This window comes from Crocuta crocuta, unplaced genomic scaffold (genome assembly GCF_008692635.1).
Source record: "Crocuta crocuta isolate KB4526 unplaced genomic scaffold, BGI_CrCroc_1.0 scaffold223, whole genome shotgun sequence".
Classification (NCBI taxonomy): Eukaryota; Metazoa; Chordata; class Mammalia; order Carnivora; family Hyaenidae; genus Crocuta; species Crocuta crocuta.
In genome coordinates, this window is record NW_027529426.1 from 3,381,418 (window position 1) to 3,403,130 (window position 21,713).

Below are 21,713 nucleotides of genomic sequence, written 5' to 3' on the forward strand. Positions count from 1 at the left end.
CCCACTATTGACAAGTTCTAGAATGTTCTAATCTGATCTAGAATATTCAGCCTATGTATCTGTGTAGGAATCCACCAAAAACTTAATGACACCACCATGTGAGTAAGAGTTTACAACATAAAGCACTTCCAGCATCATTATTGTGCTAATTCTTAAAGTAACCCAGGAATAACTATCTTTTTTAAGACAGGGAAACCAAGACTGAAAGACACATGATGCAGACTTTCTGACTCCAAAATAAGTCTGGCTTCTTACTCCCTCCTAATGGCTCTTTATCTACCATTAAGTATTAAGTTCCATGTTAGGATATATTTTAGAATCAACCAAAAAAGTTAATGTGGACTTTAGGCTGAATCAAGTACTTTTAAGGAACTTATATCACAAGTAAATTCTAGGGTTCATTTGATCTTTTGTAGTGAAAAGCTACTCGAGATCTTGATTACGTTTTACTGTAGCAGCAGGAGAGATACAGCCTGAGCAACAATAAGGGCCTACCCTCAAGTTGTCTGATGTGACTCAGCCAATAGGGTTGTCTTCTTGGCAGTGGGGATGAATGCTCTCAGGCGCCCTGTCCCCTCTGTCTTTTTATAACCCCACAGATCTCTTGTTATGAGAACAATAATCTTGTTCTCATTACCAGAAAGAAAAATTAAAAGGGAGGGCTAAGATCATATTGGAATATTTTATGAAAAAGAACTTTGAAAATATAAGCCACTTGACTGGTGGGGGTGGGGTCTACAAGGCTGCATGAGATCGGATGTGGCAAAACCATACATACAATTGGGCTGCTCTGAGAGGAAGTGGGGCACAGTGGTTTTGAGCAGAGCTTTGGAGTCATACAGACCTGCTCAAGACTCCTGGTGCTGGCACTCACCTGCTGTCTGGCCTTAGATGTGTCACATCAGCCTGCTGAGCCTGTTTCCTCGTGCAAGATAGTACTTACTAGTGTCGACACCTACATGCACCGTGTGGTAAGATAATGCACACTCGAATACTCAGCACAGTGCCTGGACAGCTGGGCACTCGGTGAACTTTAACCATGAGGAGGCTTTGGACTTTCTCATTGCTCAGCCTAAGTTCATACTAGATTCTGCTGCCCCATTCAGATAGTCAGTATTAAGTAAAACCGAATGGGATGAATTAGTCAAGCACTCAAACCAATTCTTTAACATAAATAAGAGCAGACTTAACATTGCTAACTTAGAATAGCTATGGATCAACATACAACAGTCTATAAAATGGTACAATGAATTTTGAAGTGCAAGAAACATATGCCTGAATCTAGGCAGGCAAAACAAATACATACACACATAGGACGTACACTGCATGGACTCCAACAAAATGACCTATTTTCACTTCTTACCCCCGGGCTAGCAAGGGTCTGCTTCCTTCTCACAACCACCTTGCACCATAGAAACCCAATTCCTGTTTCTCTTTCCAAGTCAGCTCAACACAACTTTGTTTAGCGATGGTTCCTTCCCTCTGCTGGGCCCTGGGGACACTAAGATGGAGAGGAGTTCCCTCTGCCTTCGAGAACTCACAGTCTGACAGGGGAGACAGACACTAATTGGCCTCAAGTTGTGCCAGGTCCCTGGGGAGGGCCTAGACACGGATTCCTGTTCCCAGGTGTGAGCATACCCAGAGCGAGACTTTGAGCTTGGTTCCTGCCAACAGGCAGAGGGCTTATCTGTGCATATGCCCAGGTGAAGGCAAAGCCATTTGATTCTGCCCTCTCTGGTTTTTCCTTCTTCTTCCCCTTCCACCATGGAAGCATCTCCTTTTCCCTCACTTAGCATCAGGTACCTGGACCCTCCCATTTTCAGACAACCCTCCTTCCCACCTCCCTTCAACAAGAAAAAAATGAAAAGCCTGGGGACAGCCAGTCTTAGGGGGTAGAAATTCATTCCTGCTAACATGTTAAATATCCCTCCACCCTAAAGACTGGCTTTGAAAGAAAACCTGCATAAGTGATTTAAAATTGTTTGTATGTTGGGGGTGCCTGGGTGGTTCAGTTGGTAAAGCATCTCCATCTGACTCTTGATTTTAGCTCAGGTCATGCTCAGCTCAGGTCAGGATCAGGTTGTGAGACCCAGCCAGCCTCAGGCTCTGCACTGAGCATGCAGCCTGCTTGGGATTCTCCCTCTCTCTCTCTCTCTCTCTCTCTCTCTCTCTCCCTCTCTCTCTCTCCTTCTCTCTCTCAAAAAATAAATAAAATATACTGTTTGTATGTTGGAGGAGAGGATCAGAATCAACAGGGAAATCAGAGATGAGCTGTGCCCGCCTTCCCTGCCTGGTCAGCTTTCAAGGGCTCCAGCCCTCTGGACATGCAGTGCAGAGAGCTGCACCTAGGTGCTCTCAAGCCAGGCACATGGGAGACACAGAGGTGAGGACAAGCCACAGGACTAGAGGGCTGGGGATGTCTGGGTGAAGGCAGATACATCAGTCCCAGGGAACTAAGAGAACCCCGGACCCCCAGAGACTAAGTTCCAGGTCTTGGGCCTTTCCTGGATGTGAATGAGAGAAGGAGGAAGGAATCTGGGGATGAGCACAAACCTGATTGTGTACCAAGCACAGCTGCAGAGGACTGAGCACATAAGGAAACTAAAAAGTCAGGCTGGTGATGCCAATATAAGTTAATCACAATCATTTATGCCAACTCTCTTACCATTTGCGTGCAGTGGCCATGTTGTACTAATGCAATAATGTACTTCAGCAAATGTGGTTCAGAGCAGTTCTAAGTTTTATTAGATTAGATCAGCAAATGATACACCTGGGTGCCTGCAGTCACAAGTTCTCTCTCAAGTTACATCGTCCTCTATTCCCAACTTTAACAGCTGAACGAGATCATTGCTTTATGACTGTTAGATAGAACAGGGAATGGGGGTGGGGTGGGGATGTATCCTCCTATATTCAGTATTTCCCCCAATAACTTTTTATTATCCTAGCCATTGCGGTGCAGTTTGCTTGTTCTCTATGTTTGGATTCTGCATTTTTTTTTCACACGAGGGCTTCACATTCATGAAATAGTAAAAATTATAAGTTCCACCATTTCCCCCCTTACACACATACACATATAGGTCAACACCTTCCCAATTACTTGGATTGGATACTAAAATTAACACATGATGTTGCCACACCAGCTCAGGTGAGCACTCAAATAGCAAATTTGCTAAGTTACCTTCACACAGAAATTTGGGCTCACTCTTCTCAAGACCTACACCCAAATAGGAACCATGGTGTGAGAAGAAGCAGACACCAGTTTCTGAAATGAAAGTGAGATTTCCTCACTTCTGCTCCACATGAGCAGTCTGGTTTCCTACCTGGAAGCTTTTCCTTCCATCTATTTTGGCAAATGAGGGAGGAATGCTTGAGCTATAACTGGAGTTCTTTGGGCAAAAGGTAGTATCATAAATAAATGCTTTTTTATATAATCACAGAGAAATTGAGTGACAGCTATTTAAAATGTTAATTTTTAATTAAGCAGCCTTGAGGAATATTATGTTATTGAACTGTATTTTATGTACAACGCTGAATAACAGGTGGGTGAGAAATTAATTACAAGGATCAGGTTGTGGTCATTTTAAAATTTGATTACCTGGTAATATCCAGCAGGCAAGTGGTGTCAAGAAAATTACTACTTCAGAGGAAAACACTACAGACCTTTGGAGAGCCCCAGTAGGGTTACACTGTGTGTATGGGAGCACGTAGGGAAAGACTTTCCAAATGCAAAAACTAATTATATACAAGAGCTATACATTTGACTATTATTTAAATAAAATGTGTCTTTAAATATGGAATTCTTTGAAAAACTCACTTCATTGTCCAAAAGTATGGAGACCATTTTGGTTTTTTAATCGAAGATGGAGTCTTCATTATAGGACCTTCTATTTGGACTAGGCAAGGGGTTCATTTCTAGAGTGTATTTCATAAAAACAGCCAGCGGCCAAGTCTCATCAACAACTGTATCCGAAAGGAAGTGCTGCACAGGATATATCTAGAAAGAGCATCAGTCCTTGCCGGCCTGTCTGCTCTCCCTGTCCCTTTAGTCTTTGGGAGTGAGTAAGTGAGTGTGGGCCAGGTCTCCGGGAAGCTAGAAAATCTTGCACTCGTTAATGGAGAAGAACCTCCTTCTGTTGCGTCTCCGGGCTTGGTTGACGGCAGTTCGGACGGCACACTCAAATACCTGCTGAACCCCTCGGTTGCTAAGGGCTGAACACTCCAGATAGCCCTTTGCTCTCACTTCCTGGGCCAGTTTCTTTCCTTCTATGGCATTGACGCAGGAAGCCCTGTGGGGGCCCATCTCTCGTTGGTCAGTCTGAGTAGCCACCACCAGCACAGGTGTGCAGGGCAGGTTGCTCCTGATTTCACCAATCCATTTGTTCTTCAGGTTGAGGAATGAGTTATGGTTGGCTACAGAATAGCACATCAGCACCACATCTGCCTGCTGGTAGGACAGGGGGCGGATGCTTCTGAAGGCGTCGTTGCCCGCTGTGTCCCAGAGGCCCAGGCTGATCTGGACGCCATCCATGAAGACGTCCACACCTGTGTTCTCATACACCGTGGGTTTGTAGGCCTCCGGGAAGGTCTCTGAAGTGAAGCGCACCAGCAGAGAGGTTTTCCCCACAGCAGAATCTCCCACCAACACACACTTGATGGAACTCAGCATCTTCCCAGCCTGAATTCCGGGTTACAAGTTCAGAATCCCAAGTAAAAGGGCCCTCAGTGGGCTGCTGCAGTAAATGCCATTCAACGCAGGGAATGAAAACCGGATAGGGTTTCTCAAGACCCCAGACAGCAATTCTCCCCGTCCATCGGAGGGAGACTCACAATCGACATTGAAAACCTCCAACTGCTAGTCTTCAACTGCAACAGAAAAAAAAAAAAGAAGGCGGGCGTGAGGGATATTGAGTCTTTCTTTTTCCTTTTTAAATGACGGGGAGCCTCCTCATTGGCAAACTGATTAAACACGCCCACCTCTGTGTGGCCGTCCAACCCACTGTCCACTCGCTCTTCCCTTTGAAAAGGAAAGCTGGGCACATATCCCAGCAGACACTCACAACCCCACCCAGTAAGAAGCAGAAGCTGATTTTATCTCTAAATCAGGCTAATGATAAAAACACCAGCAACTGCTCTGATATCAACACGGAAAAGACCTCAGTAGCAACCTGATATGTGAATGCGGAGGGTGCCTTCAAACAGCTTTCTCTTGGCTTCTGCTCCCAGAAGTGAGGAAGGCAGCGGACAGCAGCTTCAGTTTCTAATGGACCCCAGCCACTTCAGGAACTGCAAGAAAGAGAAATGTAATGAGTGACAATATAAGAGCTTCCCTTCATTTATTGATTAACCAGCCAGCCCTTGGTTTACATGGGAATTCATGCTGAGATCAAAGAAAAGAAATCCACCAGAGCTCTAAAAATTTGCTGTGGTTTTTCTTTTCAGGTTTTGCCAAAAACTGGCTACAGATGTAATAGAGAGGGCACTGTCCTTGGCGTTTTATGCATCTGAAATCAAGCTCCATAACCAATACGACAACATAGCTTTGAGCAAGTGACTTCATCTCCAAGCCTCGGTGTACACATCTGCATGCATGCGATAAACTGAGGAACCACTTCTCAGAGATGTTGTGAGGATTAAATTAGTTTTTTTCTTTCCAATGTTTCAAAACAGCTATGTACGTGCCAGGAACACTGTTGGGCCCTGATCATACAAAATAACTTTCTTGAAAGCAAACCTATTTAGTGCCTGTCTTTTAAACAGGACTGTACAAATATGACAGCATCCGAATTTCGTGAAAGGGTCAAATGAATTCTCATTCACTGCAGGTGTAAGAGCTCCAGACGATGAGATCAGCTTTGGAGATGGTGTTGTCTGCCCAGGGACATTATCACAGGACAGTCCAGCTTCAGATAAAGGAAAGGTCTTTCCATAACAAAATTCAGAGTAAAGATTATTAATACAATCTGGGCTTTTAAGGTCCCCCACTGGCTATCTTTCTGACTTGTCACATGTAAAGCAATGTCAAACAGGGCTATCGGTCTGCTTCAAAATGTAATTAAAAAAAAAAAATCACTCCTCTAAATTCTGACATTCCTTTCCAAGAAATTTTTGTTCTTATCAACCCATAGTTTCTGTTTGTTTAATTAGACATAACAGCATTTGCAAATGAGTTACACATGATTTTCACGTATTCATTTTTTTTTTTATGTTTTATTTATTTTTAGGAGAGAGAGAGAGAGACAGCATGAGCAGGGGAGGGTCAGAGAGAGAGGGAGTCACAGACCAAAACAAGCTCCAGGCTCTGAGCTGGCAGTCAGCACAGAGCCCGACGCGGGGCCCGAACCCACGAACCGCGAGATCATGACCTAAGCGAAAGTCGGACGCCCAACCGACTAAGCCACCCNTCAAATACATAACTCACATGATTTTCACGTATTCATTTTTTTAACGACATGTGAGCTGGGTGACCTTGGCCAAATTACTTAACCTCTCAGAGCCCTGGTTTCTTCATAAAAATGAAGATAAGAAAAGTACCTCTTCATGCAATTATTGTGAGTATGCAGCACATGGAGAGGCTGTCTTAGCACAGAACGTGGCACATGGGACCCACAGGGAACCATCATGTTACGTATTTCCACTACAATTAATTTAAAATGCCAAATATTGAGTGTCCGTGGCAGTGGGGCTAGGATGTCAAATGTTCAGCTAGACTCTGTCTGAAGACTCACACTGGGTCACTTATGCACTATGGTCCCGGACGTCGTTGTCACCAGAACTTTGGGCATGGTCTCCCATGCAAGGCTCTGTTAGGTCTCAGACCTTAGCTCTGTAGAACTACAGATGACCTAAATATACACATTTATGACCTTCTCATTACTTGGTCCAGAGCCAAGAACTTTTAAGACATTTTTGAGTTTCATTTTGATGCCAGTGAAGCAGAACTGGAACTAGGGAAAATGTGCATGTGTCAGGCTTTTAGTTATTAAGTAAAATCTTTCTAATAGATTGATTGAGTAAAAGCCAAATTTCCTAAGTAAATATCTGCAAAAAGAAGTCAATGAGGCCAACTTGTTAAGAACACTACTTTATAGTTGGGTGGATCTGGAATTGAATCCAACTCACAACCGACCACCTGGGCAACAGCCTTAGCAGAGTTTCTTAATGTCCTAAAGCCTCCATTTCCTCCTCTGAAAATTGTTGTAATAATATCTGCATCATGGGGCTGCTGAGAGAATTAAGTGTGTTTAGATGTATACAATCCATAGCACAGTGCAGGACTTCTGGGTGGAGGCCGAGCGTCTGACTCTGGATTTTGGCTCCGGTCACGATCTCATAGTTTATGAGATTGAGCCCCACCTTGGGCTTTGTGCTAATTGCAAGGAATCTGCTTGGGCTTCTCTCTTTCCCTCTCTCTCTGCTTCTCCCCAATCAGTGCTTTCTCTCTCTCTCTCTCTCAAAATAAATAAACATTTAAAAGAACACTTAGCATAATGTAAATATATTACATGTATAGTCAACACATAGCAAACACACAGTAAGTAGTCCTTATCACTAATAGCATTGTTAAATAATAATTACTAAATATAATGCTAAACAATTATTAATTATAAGTGAGGAATTTGAAGTGGCACTATAGAGGTTTCTCTGCCAAAGAGTGCCCTGCGTGTGTTATACCAAGCCATCATGACCAAAAAGACGGATGTTTCTTCTTGGAGCATGAAAACAAAAATATCATGTGAACAAAGAAATTCCTATCTGGACTGTGACACCTAGCAAGTGTCCAAGAGTCAGTGACCTTCATTCTAAGCCAGTTCTAACACTACGAGGCACATCAAATCAGTTCTCAGGGCCTCAGTTTCCCAAATTGTAAAGCAATTTGACAAGATTAGCTTTCTCTGTGGTTCTATTAAAACTGAGGCCAACAGGGAAAACGTTATTACCTGCCTCAGTGAAACAAAGAACATAAACCTCTGTATTATGTAGATACATAATATTATGTATTATGCCTCTGTAGCAGTAAAGGCAGATGATAAACTTTGATGACACACGTAGCCTTCAGCAGAAGGCTAAATATGGAGCTGGGAGAGGGGAGGGGAGGGGCTCCAGTCCAGGTTAGAGCAATACCCTATATAGGCATGAGAGATCATCTCCAGTCGGCGTGTGATATGTGCCCACAAAAGAGCCGTTATAGGTCCCATAGTCAGTGTGGAAGGCTGATGGACTTGATTTCAGCAGAATCTGTCCCTTTAGGAGAAACTAATGGGCCTGTAGGTGAAAAATAGATGTGGTTCTTCAGTGGTACTGCACAAGTGGGCAACCATGGGGTGCCCTACTTGTGTATCTCTCCACACAGAAGAGTTACCGAGACTGAATGCAGATGGCATCCTGAGTGATGCCATCAAGTGACCCTTCGAGGACTTAAGTCACACTGGAATCCATGGATCTTTACTATCAGAACCTCTCAGTTCTCAGTAACTTGATTTCTGCCCCCTTTCCCTTTTTTTCACCATTTTCATGAAAGAAAACCTTCCACGGGCGCAGATGGTTCACACACAAAGAGAAAGAGGGGAGCGAGGAGGCTGCACCTCGCAAAGGCAACGGTGGAAGGATCTTCTGTCTACTGCCACAAAAGGACAAAGGCAGATGAGGAGAGCAAAGGGATGAGGTGTCCGAATCTGCTTCATCTTCTGGAAAGCTGAGGGCCATCCAGTAGGAAATTCTGGTTTCAGTTGGGCCTCAATTCCCTTCCCAACTAACAGGTACCTGCTTTTCCCTACTAATCTTTCTTCAGACACACTCTGTGTGTCTCTGTTTGCCTGCAAGGCCTGCCCTTCACTCACCCCCTAACTCCCACCTCTTCTTGAAAATGTTCTCTGATGATCTGACCCACTGCTGGATCAGGTGTTCCCCTCTGTCTTGTCATAATCTGTCCCCACGAACGTCTCATGTAACCTTCATCACATCCTGATAAAGTAGGTGGTCCTTTTGTGCTTATCCCTCCTCTATAAAACCAGAATAAGATCTGCCTTACCTTCCCTGCAGGAAGTTGACATGGATGAGGTGGAAATTATAACAACATTTGTGTGTGTGCTTCCTAACAACTGTGCATTTAGAAATACTCTCTCCTTTATTCTGCGTGACATCCCCTTAGAATAACAATATAGTAAGGTGAAATTAGGACCATTATTGACTAAGTCCAAGTTCTAGGTTACCTGGGCTTGGATTGAGGTGGCTTACTTCAAAATGCTGATGGAATCACCCGTTATCTTTTTTGAAAAATACAAACCATGGCTGCCATCAGCCAAGAATAGCCTGTCGATTACAGAGAATACATCTAAATATCATCCTCCTCAGAAGAGCTTTGGGCACAGAACCTGCACTAGAGGCAGCCAATTTATTCATTAAGGAAATTGATTCTACCATGAATCTAACACACTTAGGTGATTAAGAAAGCATCATGTTCTTCAGCAACGCATCCGCTGCCAGGGCCTTCCACCAGCGACCCCTCCACTGCCTAGCAGGGACACCACAGCAAGAACGGGTCTTGCTCTGCATGGGTGAACCCACGGAGAGCAACTCGTCTCACAACGGGGCTGAGTGCTTCATTTCTGTTCTTTTCCTTGGCAGGGGTGGGGGGTGGGGAGTTCAATTCAAAAATCTTAAGCAACTTAATAGAAAAAAAAGTGTAATTATCTCTAAATGTTATCACTCCAAATTCTTACTCATTGTCTAATAAATGTGCATTCGTATATATGTCTTCTAAACATGTTCTCAGATTTTTTTAAATGTTGACTTTCAATATAGTCTATATACTTGCCAGGTTTTAGCTAAATTGCTTCCCATTGTTTCAATAATTCATGATTGCACTGCCTTTCACCATTGTTAGCAGAGCCTTTGAGTTTGTTCTCCAGTATTTCACCACAACTTACATCTGTGCCCTTTTACATTTAAAAAATATGTATGCATATATACATATATATGTTACTTCTATGTGGTGTGACTTCTTGGGGGCTATATTCACAAATATGGTGTTACCGGGTCATTGGGTTATTTTGTGACTTTTATTTACATTATTGAGCATCTTTCAGGGACTGTACCAAGTAATTTGTATTATTGATTAGTTGTTTTCTTCATTTAAAAAAATTGTTTAGGGTTTCCTGTGTGGCAGGCACCATAGCAGGTCCTGAGAGCATCCTGGTAGACAAGATTAGTGCTGTCTGTATGGAGATTCCTGTTTCACAACTGTAGAGACTTGCCCACAGTCACACAGCAAGCACACGGCGGAGGCAAAGTGTGCCCTAACTAGAGTGTGACTCCAAGCCACCGTGGCTCCACGTGTCACCCTTTACCCGTAATTCCTACCAGCCCGAGCCAGAGCATCTCAAGTAAAACTATGCTTCCTACAGAAACCCAAGACCTTTTAGCCACCTCTTCCAATTCCTATTCTCCTACTACAAATAAACCAGTTTGGTATTTTACAAGGAGTGTGCTGTGTTTTGATTTGGAAGTCAGTTGCCCAAGTGTGCTCATTTTGTGAAAATTCATCAAGCTGTAGACCTACAATGTGTTCATTTCTCTGTGTGTAGATTAAACTTCAAGAAAAAGTATTTTTAAAATAAGATTACTGCCTTTTCAATGAACATCCTTTCAAGTAGTATTTTATCTTAAGTCTTTTCTTGCAAGAGTTCCTTTCACTTATTCTCAACCCTGCTTTAGTAATTCCCCTTGGCATGTTTCTAATTGCTACAAATAATATTAAATTCCCCTTCAAAATCACAGAAGAAAGTCAGTTTATTTTATTTTTAAGATTTTACTTTTAAGTAATCTCTACACACAGCATAAGCTCAAACTTACAACCCCGAGATTAAGAATTGCATACTCTACCGACTAAGCCAGGCAGGCACCCCTCAGTTTACTTTGATACAAAGGTGATCTCTGTTTCAAATGGGTTTTGTTCTGAAACTTTGCTTGCAAAATGCTGGGTTCTTTTTTTTTCTTTTTTTCTTTTTTTTGGTTTATTTATTTATTTTGAGAGAAAGAGAGAGCAGGGGGGGTGGCAGAGAGAAGGAGAGAGAGAATCCCAAGCAGACTCTGCACTGTCAGCATGGAGCCCAACATGGGAGTCCATCCCATGAACCATGAAATCATAACCTGAGCCAAAATCAAGAGTCAGATGCTTACCTGACCGAGCCACCCAGACACCTGGTTTGCAACTTTTAATACATGTTCTCCAAAGTCAAGTTTCTGAGCAGTATTTGCGTTTCTAAGCCTAAACCCTATTCTATCTCACCATAAGTGAGTTAAAATGGTGGGAAAATGTAGTTACATGGCTTTTCTCAAAGTAATAGAAGGCATATTCTGGAAAACTGCTTGGAGCTGGGTATGTGGTCCACAAAGGGCATGCTCAAAGAAGGTCACATACTCTCTGAAGGTTTTTCTAAGGAACGAGAATTTCATTTACCAAAGGACTCATATTTTCTCAATTGGGCATGCATGTTTGAGACCCAATCGGAATTGTTTGATGAAGGAGTGAGCAAAGAGTCAGATGCATGCATATCTGGCCACTCTGTGATGTAATGTTGCCTTCAAACAAGATTTTCAAACTATGGATCCCCCGCAGGCCAAATCTACCATTTGTTTTTGTAGGACCCATGAATTAAGAATGGTTTTTACATTTTTTAATGATTGAAAAAAAATCAAAAGATTATTTCATGACATGTGAAAATTATATGAAAATCAAACCTCAGTGTCCATGAAAAAAACATTTTATTGGAACAAAGTCATGCTCTTTCATTTATGTATTGTCTATGGCCACTCTCTTGCTCCAATGTAAAGTTGCAACAGAGACCTTATGACTCACAAGGCCTAAAATATTTACTATTTGGTCCTTTACAGAAAAAGTTTGAGAGGCAGTTCAGATTAAGAAACAGAGAGCACAGACTCTGGAGTCAGGCAAGCTTGGGTTTGGCTCCAACATCTGACACTTACTGTGTGGTCTTGGGGAAATTATTTAAACTCTCTGAGCTTCAGTTCCTTTCTCAATAGAGGTGGTATAGCATAATGATTAAGAGTATGGATTCAGGAATCATATTGCTTCCCGGTTCCACAAACTACGAGCTGTGTGATCTCATGAAAGTTACTTAATCCCTCTAAGCCTTAGTTTCTTCAACTGTAAATAGGCAACAATGGGAGTATCTACCTAATGAAGGTTGTTGAATGGGCTTAATGGGTTAGTGAAGGCAAAGCACATAAAATGGTACCTGGCAAAGAGTGAGTATTATAGAAGTATCTACTGTTATAATTATGTACATAGGAGGGTTGTTGTAAGATTATTATAAACTAGTAATATCATGAGCCTAAAACAGTGCCTGGAACAAAATAAGCACTCACAAATAGTAACTGCTGTAATGATGTCGATATGAATCAGTTCTATAAAACCCAGAAGAAGGAGCAATTGATTCTCTGGAGGTGAGACAAAGGAGTGGTGATAAGAAAACCTTATGTTCAAAAGGTGACATCTGATGTGTAGGATGAATAAGATTTTGACAAAGAAGAAGAAAGGGCATGGGAAGGAGGGAGGGAAGCGTGTACAAAGGCCCAGCAACATGAAAGTACATGTCTGGTTTGGGGAAGTGGAAAGTAGTTCCAGGAGGCTGCCCTCTGGGTTGCTAGGTGGGGAGACAGGAGAGGGACAGCAGACGGAATTATGGGAAATGCGCCTGTATTTGTTTTCATTTAATCCAAAATTGTTCCAGGCCTGTCAGCACCAACAACATATACTATGAGCTCCATAGCCAACTATGGTCCATTCTCTTTTAACTTAAATAGTACCTATTCACTAGACTTTTTAGAGTACCCATTAGAGTATGTGTCTGGCATTGTGCTATACAATGGGGCAGATTCCAAACTGAATAACACACACTCCTTGCCCTCACGAAACTTAGAATCTAAAGGCAATAATAGCCATAAACCTCAACAGTGTCTAAAGAAGGACCAGGTGCCAACAAAGGAAAAAAGTGATGCTTACAATGGGCAGGAATCCAGAAAGGCTTTGTAGAGGCCAGGATATTAGAACATGTCCCTTAAAACAATTGAGTTGAGTTGCACAGAGATGAAAGAGAAAGACAAACATGACCAGTGAAAGAAAGAAACTTGGGGCATATAGAGCTAGGAGGCCAGAAAGGAGGAGAGAGACTCCAACACAGCCCTGAGGCAGAACTGACCCCTAGGCCAGCAGTGAGAAGATTCAGAGGCTCTAGGCCCGGGGACCTGGGAGGAAGCCATTGGCAAACAGGTCTCTGAGACCAGGAAGAGTTTGATCTTTCAGATCAGCAGGGGATGCCTGCTGATGAGCCAGAGAGATTTCCAGAGAGCCCAGGGGGCTGTGACCACATCACAAAGGATAAGAATGAGTGGGAAGGGAATAAGTGATGGCAGAATAGTTCTTATACATCCATGAACTTTGGGGTGAAATATTCAGTTACACATATGTTTTTGTCCATATAGTTTATAACGGAGGAAGATTATGTAGGAACAGGTGATTCTTGGATGAATAAGCTAATTCATCAATATCCTTTAAAATAGCAGTGCACAAGTATGTTGACTGACCAAGGACGTCTCCCTAAGTTGAATAGAAGAAAAAGAAGATTTCAAAGTAGTATGTATAGCATGATTCCACAGGTGTGAAAATTCCAGAGCACCATATACCAACATGGTAAGGTGAATTGTCTACAGTCCTAGGATTCTAAGTGATTTTTATTTTCTGGTCCTTGCTTATGTGCACTGTAAAATATTTCCACTATACGTTTGTGTTACTTGAACAGTTTTGAAGTGTTTTGTATGTATGGTTTTGGTGTTTGTTTTTTATTTATTTATTCTGAGATAGAAGCAGAGAAGAGAGAGGGAGAGAGTAAATCCCAAACAGGCTCCACACTGTCAGCACAGAACCTGATGCAGGGCTGTGAGATCATGACCTAAACCTAAATCAAGAGTCATATGCTTAACCAACTGAGTCACTTAAGTGCCCCTGTTTGGTTTTGTTTTTTTTTTTAAATATGGCTTGGAAGGGAAAGAGAAGGCTGATCTGAGGTCCCTTGAAGCTATAGAGAATTTCTCTGAGTCCCCACCACCATCCAAAGACAAAACTTTTCTATATCTAGATAGCTGAAATTGTTTAACATTACTTCTAAGAATGGCTTCTGGTTCCTTTTTAAAGGTCTGTCTTGGAGAGAAGACAAGCAAAACTGAGTAATTCAACCTTCTCTAACTTATGTCTTAAGCCTATCTCTCTTCTTGCTCATGAGAAATTTTAAGTCCTTTTTCTGTTTGTTAGGTATTCAAAGAAGTTTAAATATGGTCTGGGTAGTAGAGGACATTAAGGAACTACTGCTAATTTTGTTAGGCGAAAATCATATTGTGGCCATACATATTTTTAAAGTCCTTATCTGACAGGTGAATTGAATATATTGTCTGAGATTTTAGAGTATTCCAGTAAAAACAACAACAAGAGTAAGGATGATGGATGAAATAAGAGTGGGAAAATGTTGAGAGCTGTTGAATGATGGTTACATGGCAAGTATGTTAGCCTATCGTCTCTACTTTAACATATGTTCAAAATTGTTATGATAAAAGCTTTAAAAGGTGGGATCTTTTATTTTCTATAGCATGTTGTCCAAGCTGTAGTTTTATTCTAGTCTTTAGTTATAGAGAAAAATGCAAAAAAAAAAAAAAAGTTATCACCCAAAATTAAAAAGTACAGTTTATGCTACAATGGCTTTTTCAAGTATTTGAAAGAATGTTGGTGCATCAAATAACAAGTGACCTAAAGGTAGAGAGAGCAAAGTCTTGGAGGCTGCCTCCCTTTGAATGGATCTGGAGGAAGAAAAGCAATGGGCCTGGGTTAGGATTCCTAGCAAGTCATAAAAAGAAAAATGTTAGCTTCAGGTACAAGCTCTACCTGCATCTCAATAAGGTATCAACATCCGTCTCTGAGAAGTAAGGGCAACTTCTGGAAAATACTCTACTCAAAGGATACTCTTGAAGTTACTTTGAGATTACCTAAAGTCTTAACTTTCTAACCAGCATAATTACAGTCACTGACTTCCTTTGGTCTTCCTGGCCCCAATTCTGCAGCACTAGCTCTTTGCAAAAGAGCAAAAAAGTCATAATGAAAATTTGAAAGAAACTCAAGAGTGAAAATGTATTGCCCACACAAAACCAGATCCCAAATCAAAGTGACTCTGAGAGCCAGGGAGACTGTCTGCCCTGGGAGTCTTTTTTTGTCTGCAAAGGTGAGGGGGCAATGGGAAGTTTACAGTTTAGGATATTATGTTCTCCCCTCGGACCTAAAGTAGCTCTCTATCTGACGTTTACTTACTGTGAAAATATAAAATCTGCATGACGTCTGGATAGAACTCCACCAAGCCCAAGACCTCCCATCTCTAAAGCACCATCTACGATGAAGAAAACCATCCCCCCCTCCAGGGTTTCCCCAGCCCCCCGGGTGCCAGCACCACCATAAGTGAACACACGTAGCCAAGCCATGGGTGGTAAACGTAGTTCTTTCTTTGCTGATCCAATCAGACTGGAGATGGCTTCACTCTAACTTCTCTCCTCATTTTCTCTGGATCGTTTCTATAGATCGTTTTTTTTCTGAGTAGTACATACACATTCTAGAACATCTTAAATACTGAACAATCTAAAAGACCGAAAGGAGAAAAGGAGAAAACCAACTACCAACTAGAACCAAAAGCCATGAGATATTAGTGTGCCTTTTCCTGTGTCTTTTTTTCAGTGCACCTTTTTTTCTTCTGAAACTAATGCCGTACTTCAATTGAGTTTAGTATCTTGTTTTTTAAATTTAATATCTACATCATAAATATTTCCTGTATCATTAAGATTCTCCAAACATAATTTTAATGTCTACATAATGTTTCATTATATGAATGTAGCATTATTTATCTAATCAATTGTCTGAAACATTTAAGCTGTTTCTGATTTTTAATGTAATATCTCTGGGTGAACATTCTAAAAATAAATGTATATAAACACACAATTATTTCTTTAGTATAAATAGATATGAGTGCAACTACCGGAACAAAAGAGAGAAAAAATCAACCAATGAAACTCAATAACCAGTGTATGGAGTTCACACTACCAACTACCACCGGGCATAGTATTTACCGATTTGATTTGTTCTCATTTGCATTTCATACATGACTAGCGAAAATTAAAATTCTCTCATTTGTTTTTGACCACTTTTATTTTTTTTGTTCTAGAAGTTATCTGTTTTACCAACTTCTCTAGCAAGGTGGCCATTATTTCTTAATGATTTCTTAAAATCTCTTTAGAGATTGATGATATTAATCCTTTTTATTTAAGTAAATATGTTGCAAACTTTTAAAAATATATTTTGTGCCCATATATTCTGGGAATTCCCCTGAATTCCTGGCACTCCCCCATCATTGGGCAACCACTAAAAAAAGAAATGTAAAATAACATATCCCCTGAAGGGTAAAGAAACTTAGTATGATTAGATGCTTGAAAGGTCATCTAGTTCAACCCACTCATTTCCCCCATGAGGAAGCCAAGGCTGAGAACAGTGGTTTAGCCCCTAAGGGCTGACTCAAGGCCCAGAAACTTGGATCAGCTGACTCAGCACTCTTTCGGTTCACACATATATATGATGTCTGCATTTTATAGCCCATACTTACTTTCCTTAATATTAAATTTTTTTTAATGTTTATTTTATTTTTGAGAGAGAAAGAGAATGAGCAGGGGAGGGGCACACGCGCGCGCGCACACACACACACACACACACACACACACACACACAGAATCTGAAACAGGTTCCAGGCTCTGGACTGTCAGCACAGAGCCTGATGAGGGGCTTGAACCCACAGAACTATGAGATCATGACCTGAGTGGAAGTTGGATGCTTAATGGACTGAGCCACCCAGGCACCTCAGTATTTTAAATGCCAAGTGCATATAGACAACTTATAGATAGATATTCAAAAGGTAGCTCCCAGTTTTAATATAAACATACTTTTCAAACAGATGTTCCCTTTCTCATTAACTTCCTTTGAGATAGATCATCTCTTTTCAGGGGCAGCCACAAAGCTTTTGGACATTCTCTAGAATTAGGATAAATCCTTAACTTACAAATTGCTCAAACTGTGAAAGAACTCAAGGTATTTTGTTCTGGGTGTTTAGCCAAGAGCATGGAATGAAGTGAAGACAATTTAGTTTCAGATTCAACAGAAGAAACTGCTGATTTTCAATTGTTTGCAAAGAAGTGAGATTGCAGAGTCAGGGCCTCAGATTCTCATCCGCATTGCTGACTAGCTGTATAACCTTGGACAAATCACATAACCAGAACAACAAAATATGGATAATGGTGCATAGTTCATAGGATTTTTAAAGTGATTAAAAAGAACCTATCTCCCGTGCTTAGTGGGGTATCTGACCCTTTGTAGAAAAGGATACCCATAAATACTTACCAACAGCCAGACACTATCTGACATGCTTTATGAAAATTAGCCTATCAATCATGAAGCAACACTATATGGTTAATACCATTGTTGTCACATTTTACAGCTGGGGAAACCAAGGCACAAAGCAATAAAGTAATTTGCCCACGATAACAAGCTAGTAAGGAGGGCTGCAGTGGCTTGAACCGGGCAGTCTAGCCTCTGAGCCCACTCATAGTGCTGTGTACCTCCCCTCCCACTGCCTCTAATTTGGGGGAAACCTACCTACCACTGCAATGGCCAGTTGATTGGTATGTTGAAACAAAGCAATCTCCTGTGGTCTGAATGTTTGCTCCCCCCTAAAATTCATATATTGAAACCTAAACCCCAAGGTGACGGTATCAGGAAGTAGAGGTTTTTGAGGTAATAGGTTATGAGGGTGAGGCCCTTATGAATGGATTAGTGCCCCTATAAAAGAGACCCCAGAGAGCTCCCTCGCCCCTTCTACCATGTGAGGACACAGTGAGATGGTATATCTATGAACCAGCAAGCAGGACCTCACCAGACACCGAGCCTGCTATCACCAAGATCTTGGACTTCCCAGCCTCCAAAACTGTGAGAAATAAAATACTGTGGTATTTCGTCACAGCAGCCTAAACAGACTAAGACAGAATCCTAAAATAAAGGTAGAAGAGGGGGAGAAATAGCTGGAAGAACACTTTTCAGCTGGTAAATGACTTCTTTCTTACCACAGTCCTTCCTGATTTCTAACAACATTTGAAAGATATCTCCCTTAAGCATATATTCTCACCATCGGGAGATGTGCCAGAGTAAAATCTCTGTGAAAGGCAGCTTGACAGAAGCCAGTACCTGCTCAAGGTATTCTTCACGTGAGGCCAATCACTTTTTAACCTCTCTAGCCTATATGACGAAATTTAGTGTCAGTAATAATGTGTAAGACTTAGGAACAATCATTATTTTCTTGATCGATTCTTTAGCTTTAACACAAGTAACAATTCAAAGAAAAACTAATTTCAATTTTTAAATTATTCAAATGTAGTAAAGTGTTTCATGTATGAACTAAAACTTGCATTTATTTTTTTAATGTTTATTTATTTTTGGAAGAGACAGAGTGAGCAGGGGAGGGGCAGAGAGAGGGAGAGAGAGAATATCCAAGCAGACTCAGTGCTGTCAGCACAGAGCCTGCAACGGGGCTCGGTCCATTGAACCATGAGATCAGGACCTGAGCCAAAATCAAGAGTTGGACGTTTAACCTACGAAGCCAGCCAGGTGCCCCTAAAACCTGCCCTTACTGATCAAAAATATTATACTTTGCAGTTTGTGCTCTGCCTCACTGTTTTAAATTAAACGCAAAACTCCAAGAGGTCACATAGGATGACACAATTGAAGTAAATCAAGTGCTATTTCATAGTCTCTGTAATCATTGTGCAATCATTCTTTATTTCTCATCTACTATTTAAGCTCAGGATTACGTAGTGCCAGAAGGGTGAGAATCGCAATCTGCCTGTAAAGTCGGCTCTAATGAACCCCATGCACACCACTAAGAACTTACTCTGATTTTATCACTGCCATCACATCACGATAATTAATTTCAGACCTACGTTGGTTTTATTTTTGCTTCTAAATTCTCTACAGATGATGAGCTCCCTTATTACCTGTCCCTGGGGTAGACCCCTTCCACCACCCTACCTTTGGTATGCGTTGCCACTAGCTGCCAAGATTTTAAATACATATACCTTTTAACCCGGCAATTCCAATTTTTTAAATACATTATCCTGTTGTACCTATACAAGTAGTCAAGACATATGTGCAAGAGCTTGCACTGATGCATTATTCATAACAGCAAGAAAAGAACTGGGAATAACTGAACAGTCCATCAAAAGACACCAGTTAAATTAATTCTTCCATATCCAGGCAGTGCAATCCAATACAGCGTTAAAAATAATTAGATCATCCTGCATGTACTGAGAAGGAGGCCTATGATACATTAGTAACTGAAAAAAGCATGCAATTGAATAATTTGGTAAAGGGTCCCATTTATGAAGAAAAGTAAATGTACAAGCTAGTTCTGGTGCCCCTAAATGCCCAGAATGCTCAGAAGGGCATTGGTCCAGGCAGAGACAAGGTATCTGTGCAACAGTGAGCCAACCCCAGCTTGCCATGAATTCTCTGCTCCTTTTACACATGACCCTCTATAGATAAAGCTGTAGCGAAGAAAGAGCAGTTATTCCTTAACTGTCGAAGGGAGGAAAAAGAATAAAGAGAAATGATGAAATGATCTAAGAACACAAGTTTGTACAGCTTTTCTTAAGTTGTTTAAATCCCCTTTTGTAATACAGATGTATGTAATTTTAGATGAATTATATTTCAGACATAATATATAATAGTAGGATGAAATATCTCCTTAGATGCTCAAGTTCTGATCAAGGACTTACAGACACTGGGAGAAACAAGCTTATAATGACCCTGAAACTGTCAGGATCCTCCAGAGCAAAATTCTTTTTCATCTGTTTAATTCATCTCTTATGCATATATAATGTTCTACTAACATTAAGTTCCAAATTCACAGAAGTCTGAAAAAAAATGACATGATATCTGCCTTTAATTGCCTTTAAACTAGGCTACTTTTAAAGAACCTACTGGGGACAAAGATAATAAAGAAAATGTTAATATAGTTTAGACTAAGCCTAGAGGTCTGTTTTTTAAAAAAATGTCTTACTTAGTTAATAATGTCTCTGACCCTCACTTTTTTTTCTATAGAAGAAACGACTTCATGGGAAAAGGGACTGTGATCGCCATGCAAAGGCAGAATGCTCGGGCTGTGCTTCATCATAATAAGTTCCCATAAAGCTGAGACCTTAGAGAACACAATCTTACGTTAGAGAGAAAAGAAGCAACATCCTGCATACAAACGACCTCATGCTCAGCTTTGTCCCACAGAAAAATTAAAACTTAAATGGACAAGTGCTATAATAAAGGTTGCCGGGAGTCACACCGGCCTCTATGGATGGCAGTCACAGCAAGGAAATGGCAGTGTTTGCACAGCTCCTGCCATGAGAAATGAAAACTGGTATCTCCTGCTACTACTGGCTCATGTTGTGCTGGTATGGACCAGGCCTCACAATATTCCATATCAGACCCATATTCTGAACACAGATACCTCATAAGGAAAAGCATATTCCTGGCTTTACAAGAGAGATTTTAGATGAAAGCTCTACGGATGATTGTCAAAAGGCTCTTCCTGAGGGCCTTGCAGATCCAAGACTTAGGGGGTTAAGAACACAAGAATTACAACTGAGCCTGGCCCCGAGACAAAGAGCCTAATTTAGAGTTAAGGTACAGATAAGGGCAGAACTTAAGTTAATACTTACACCTTCTCCTAATTGGTGATGTATGGCAGTCCCTTCCCCAAGGCCTACTTTCTGCAAACACCCTCCCTTACAGGTGGCTAGGATGAGGATAGATAAGAGTAGCTAAAGCATTACCCACAAACAAAAGGCTGACACATTTAGGGCCTCCATGGTGTTCACACATTCAGCATCAAATAGGTTTCCACAAACAACTTATTAACCAACTCAAAAACATTCATTTGAGAGCCAGACAGAATGCCTCTTAGCCCATCTATACACTTAACCTATGACCTAACCTTAGCGTTATTAACTTAGAACAAATATGTATCCTGTCTTTTACTAAGAATACCCTAATTCTCTAGTTATAAGATTTACTTAACCTCACTATAATTGCAATGGTTCTGCAAGAATATTTCTGTAAAACCTGCTTCTGTACACTTTCCAAAGCATCTTATCACAAAGAGCTATCCATTGTAAAAATTCCTTTTTCTGATGTCATGTTATCATTTAACCTATAAATAAAGACACCAAAACCGACAGGACAGAGATGCCTGCCTGGTGATCAGAAAGGATCTCGGGGCTCTCTCACTCTCTTTCGCCGACACCGTCCATCCTTCAGGGACCCCTGGACCTGTCAGAGCCGGCGCGGCCTCCGGCAAAAGGTAAATTCAAAATGCCAAGAGAGCACTGAAGACAGAGAGCACTTACATCCTGGAGGGTGGTGGGGATGGAGGGAGTGGAGAGGAGTGACATTTGAGATGGTCTTGGAGGAGGGAAATACAAGAGGAAGTAGCCCCTGCCAGGAAATGCATGTGGGAAAGGTCTTTGCATTTGGAGCATAGAGAGTTGGCTTTTGTGGCTGAAGCACAGACCAT

General features: G+C 41.3%; 1 protein-coding gene across 4 annotated transcripts in view; it reads right to left on the minus strand.

Annotated features, from left to right (window-relative positions):
- Positions 1-2,717: 2,717 nt before the first annotated feature.
- RHOH (ras homolog family member H) overlaps positions 2,718-21,713 on the minus strand; it is a 47,387-nt gene continuing 28,391 nt past the window's right edge. For all 4 annotated transcript variants that reach the window (XM_077758860.1, XM_077758857.1, XM_077758859.1 and 1 more), the window contains 2 exons: positions 5,166-5,283; positions 2,718-4,863 (listed from right to left, as the gene is read on the minus strand). In XM_077758860.1, coding sequence (XP_077614986.1) covers positions 4,091-4,666 — 576 coding nt within the window. In that variant the 5' untranslated portion in view covers positions 4,667-4,863; positions 5,166-5,283 and the 3' untranslated portion in view covers positions 2,718-4,090. The remainder of the gene's footprint in view (positions 4,864-5,165; positions 5,284-21,713) is intronic.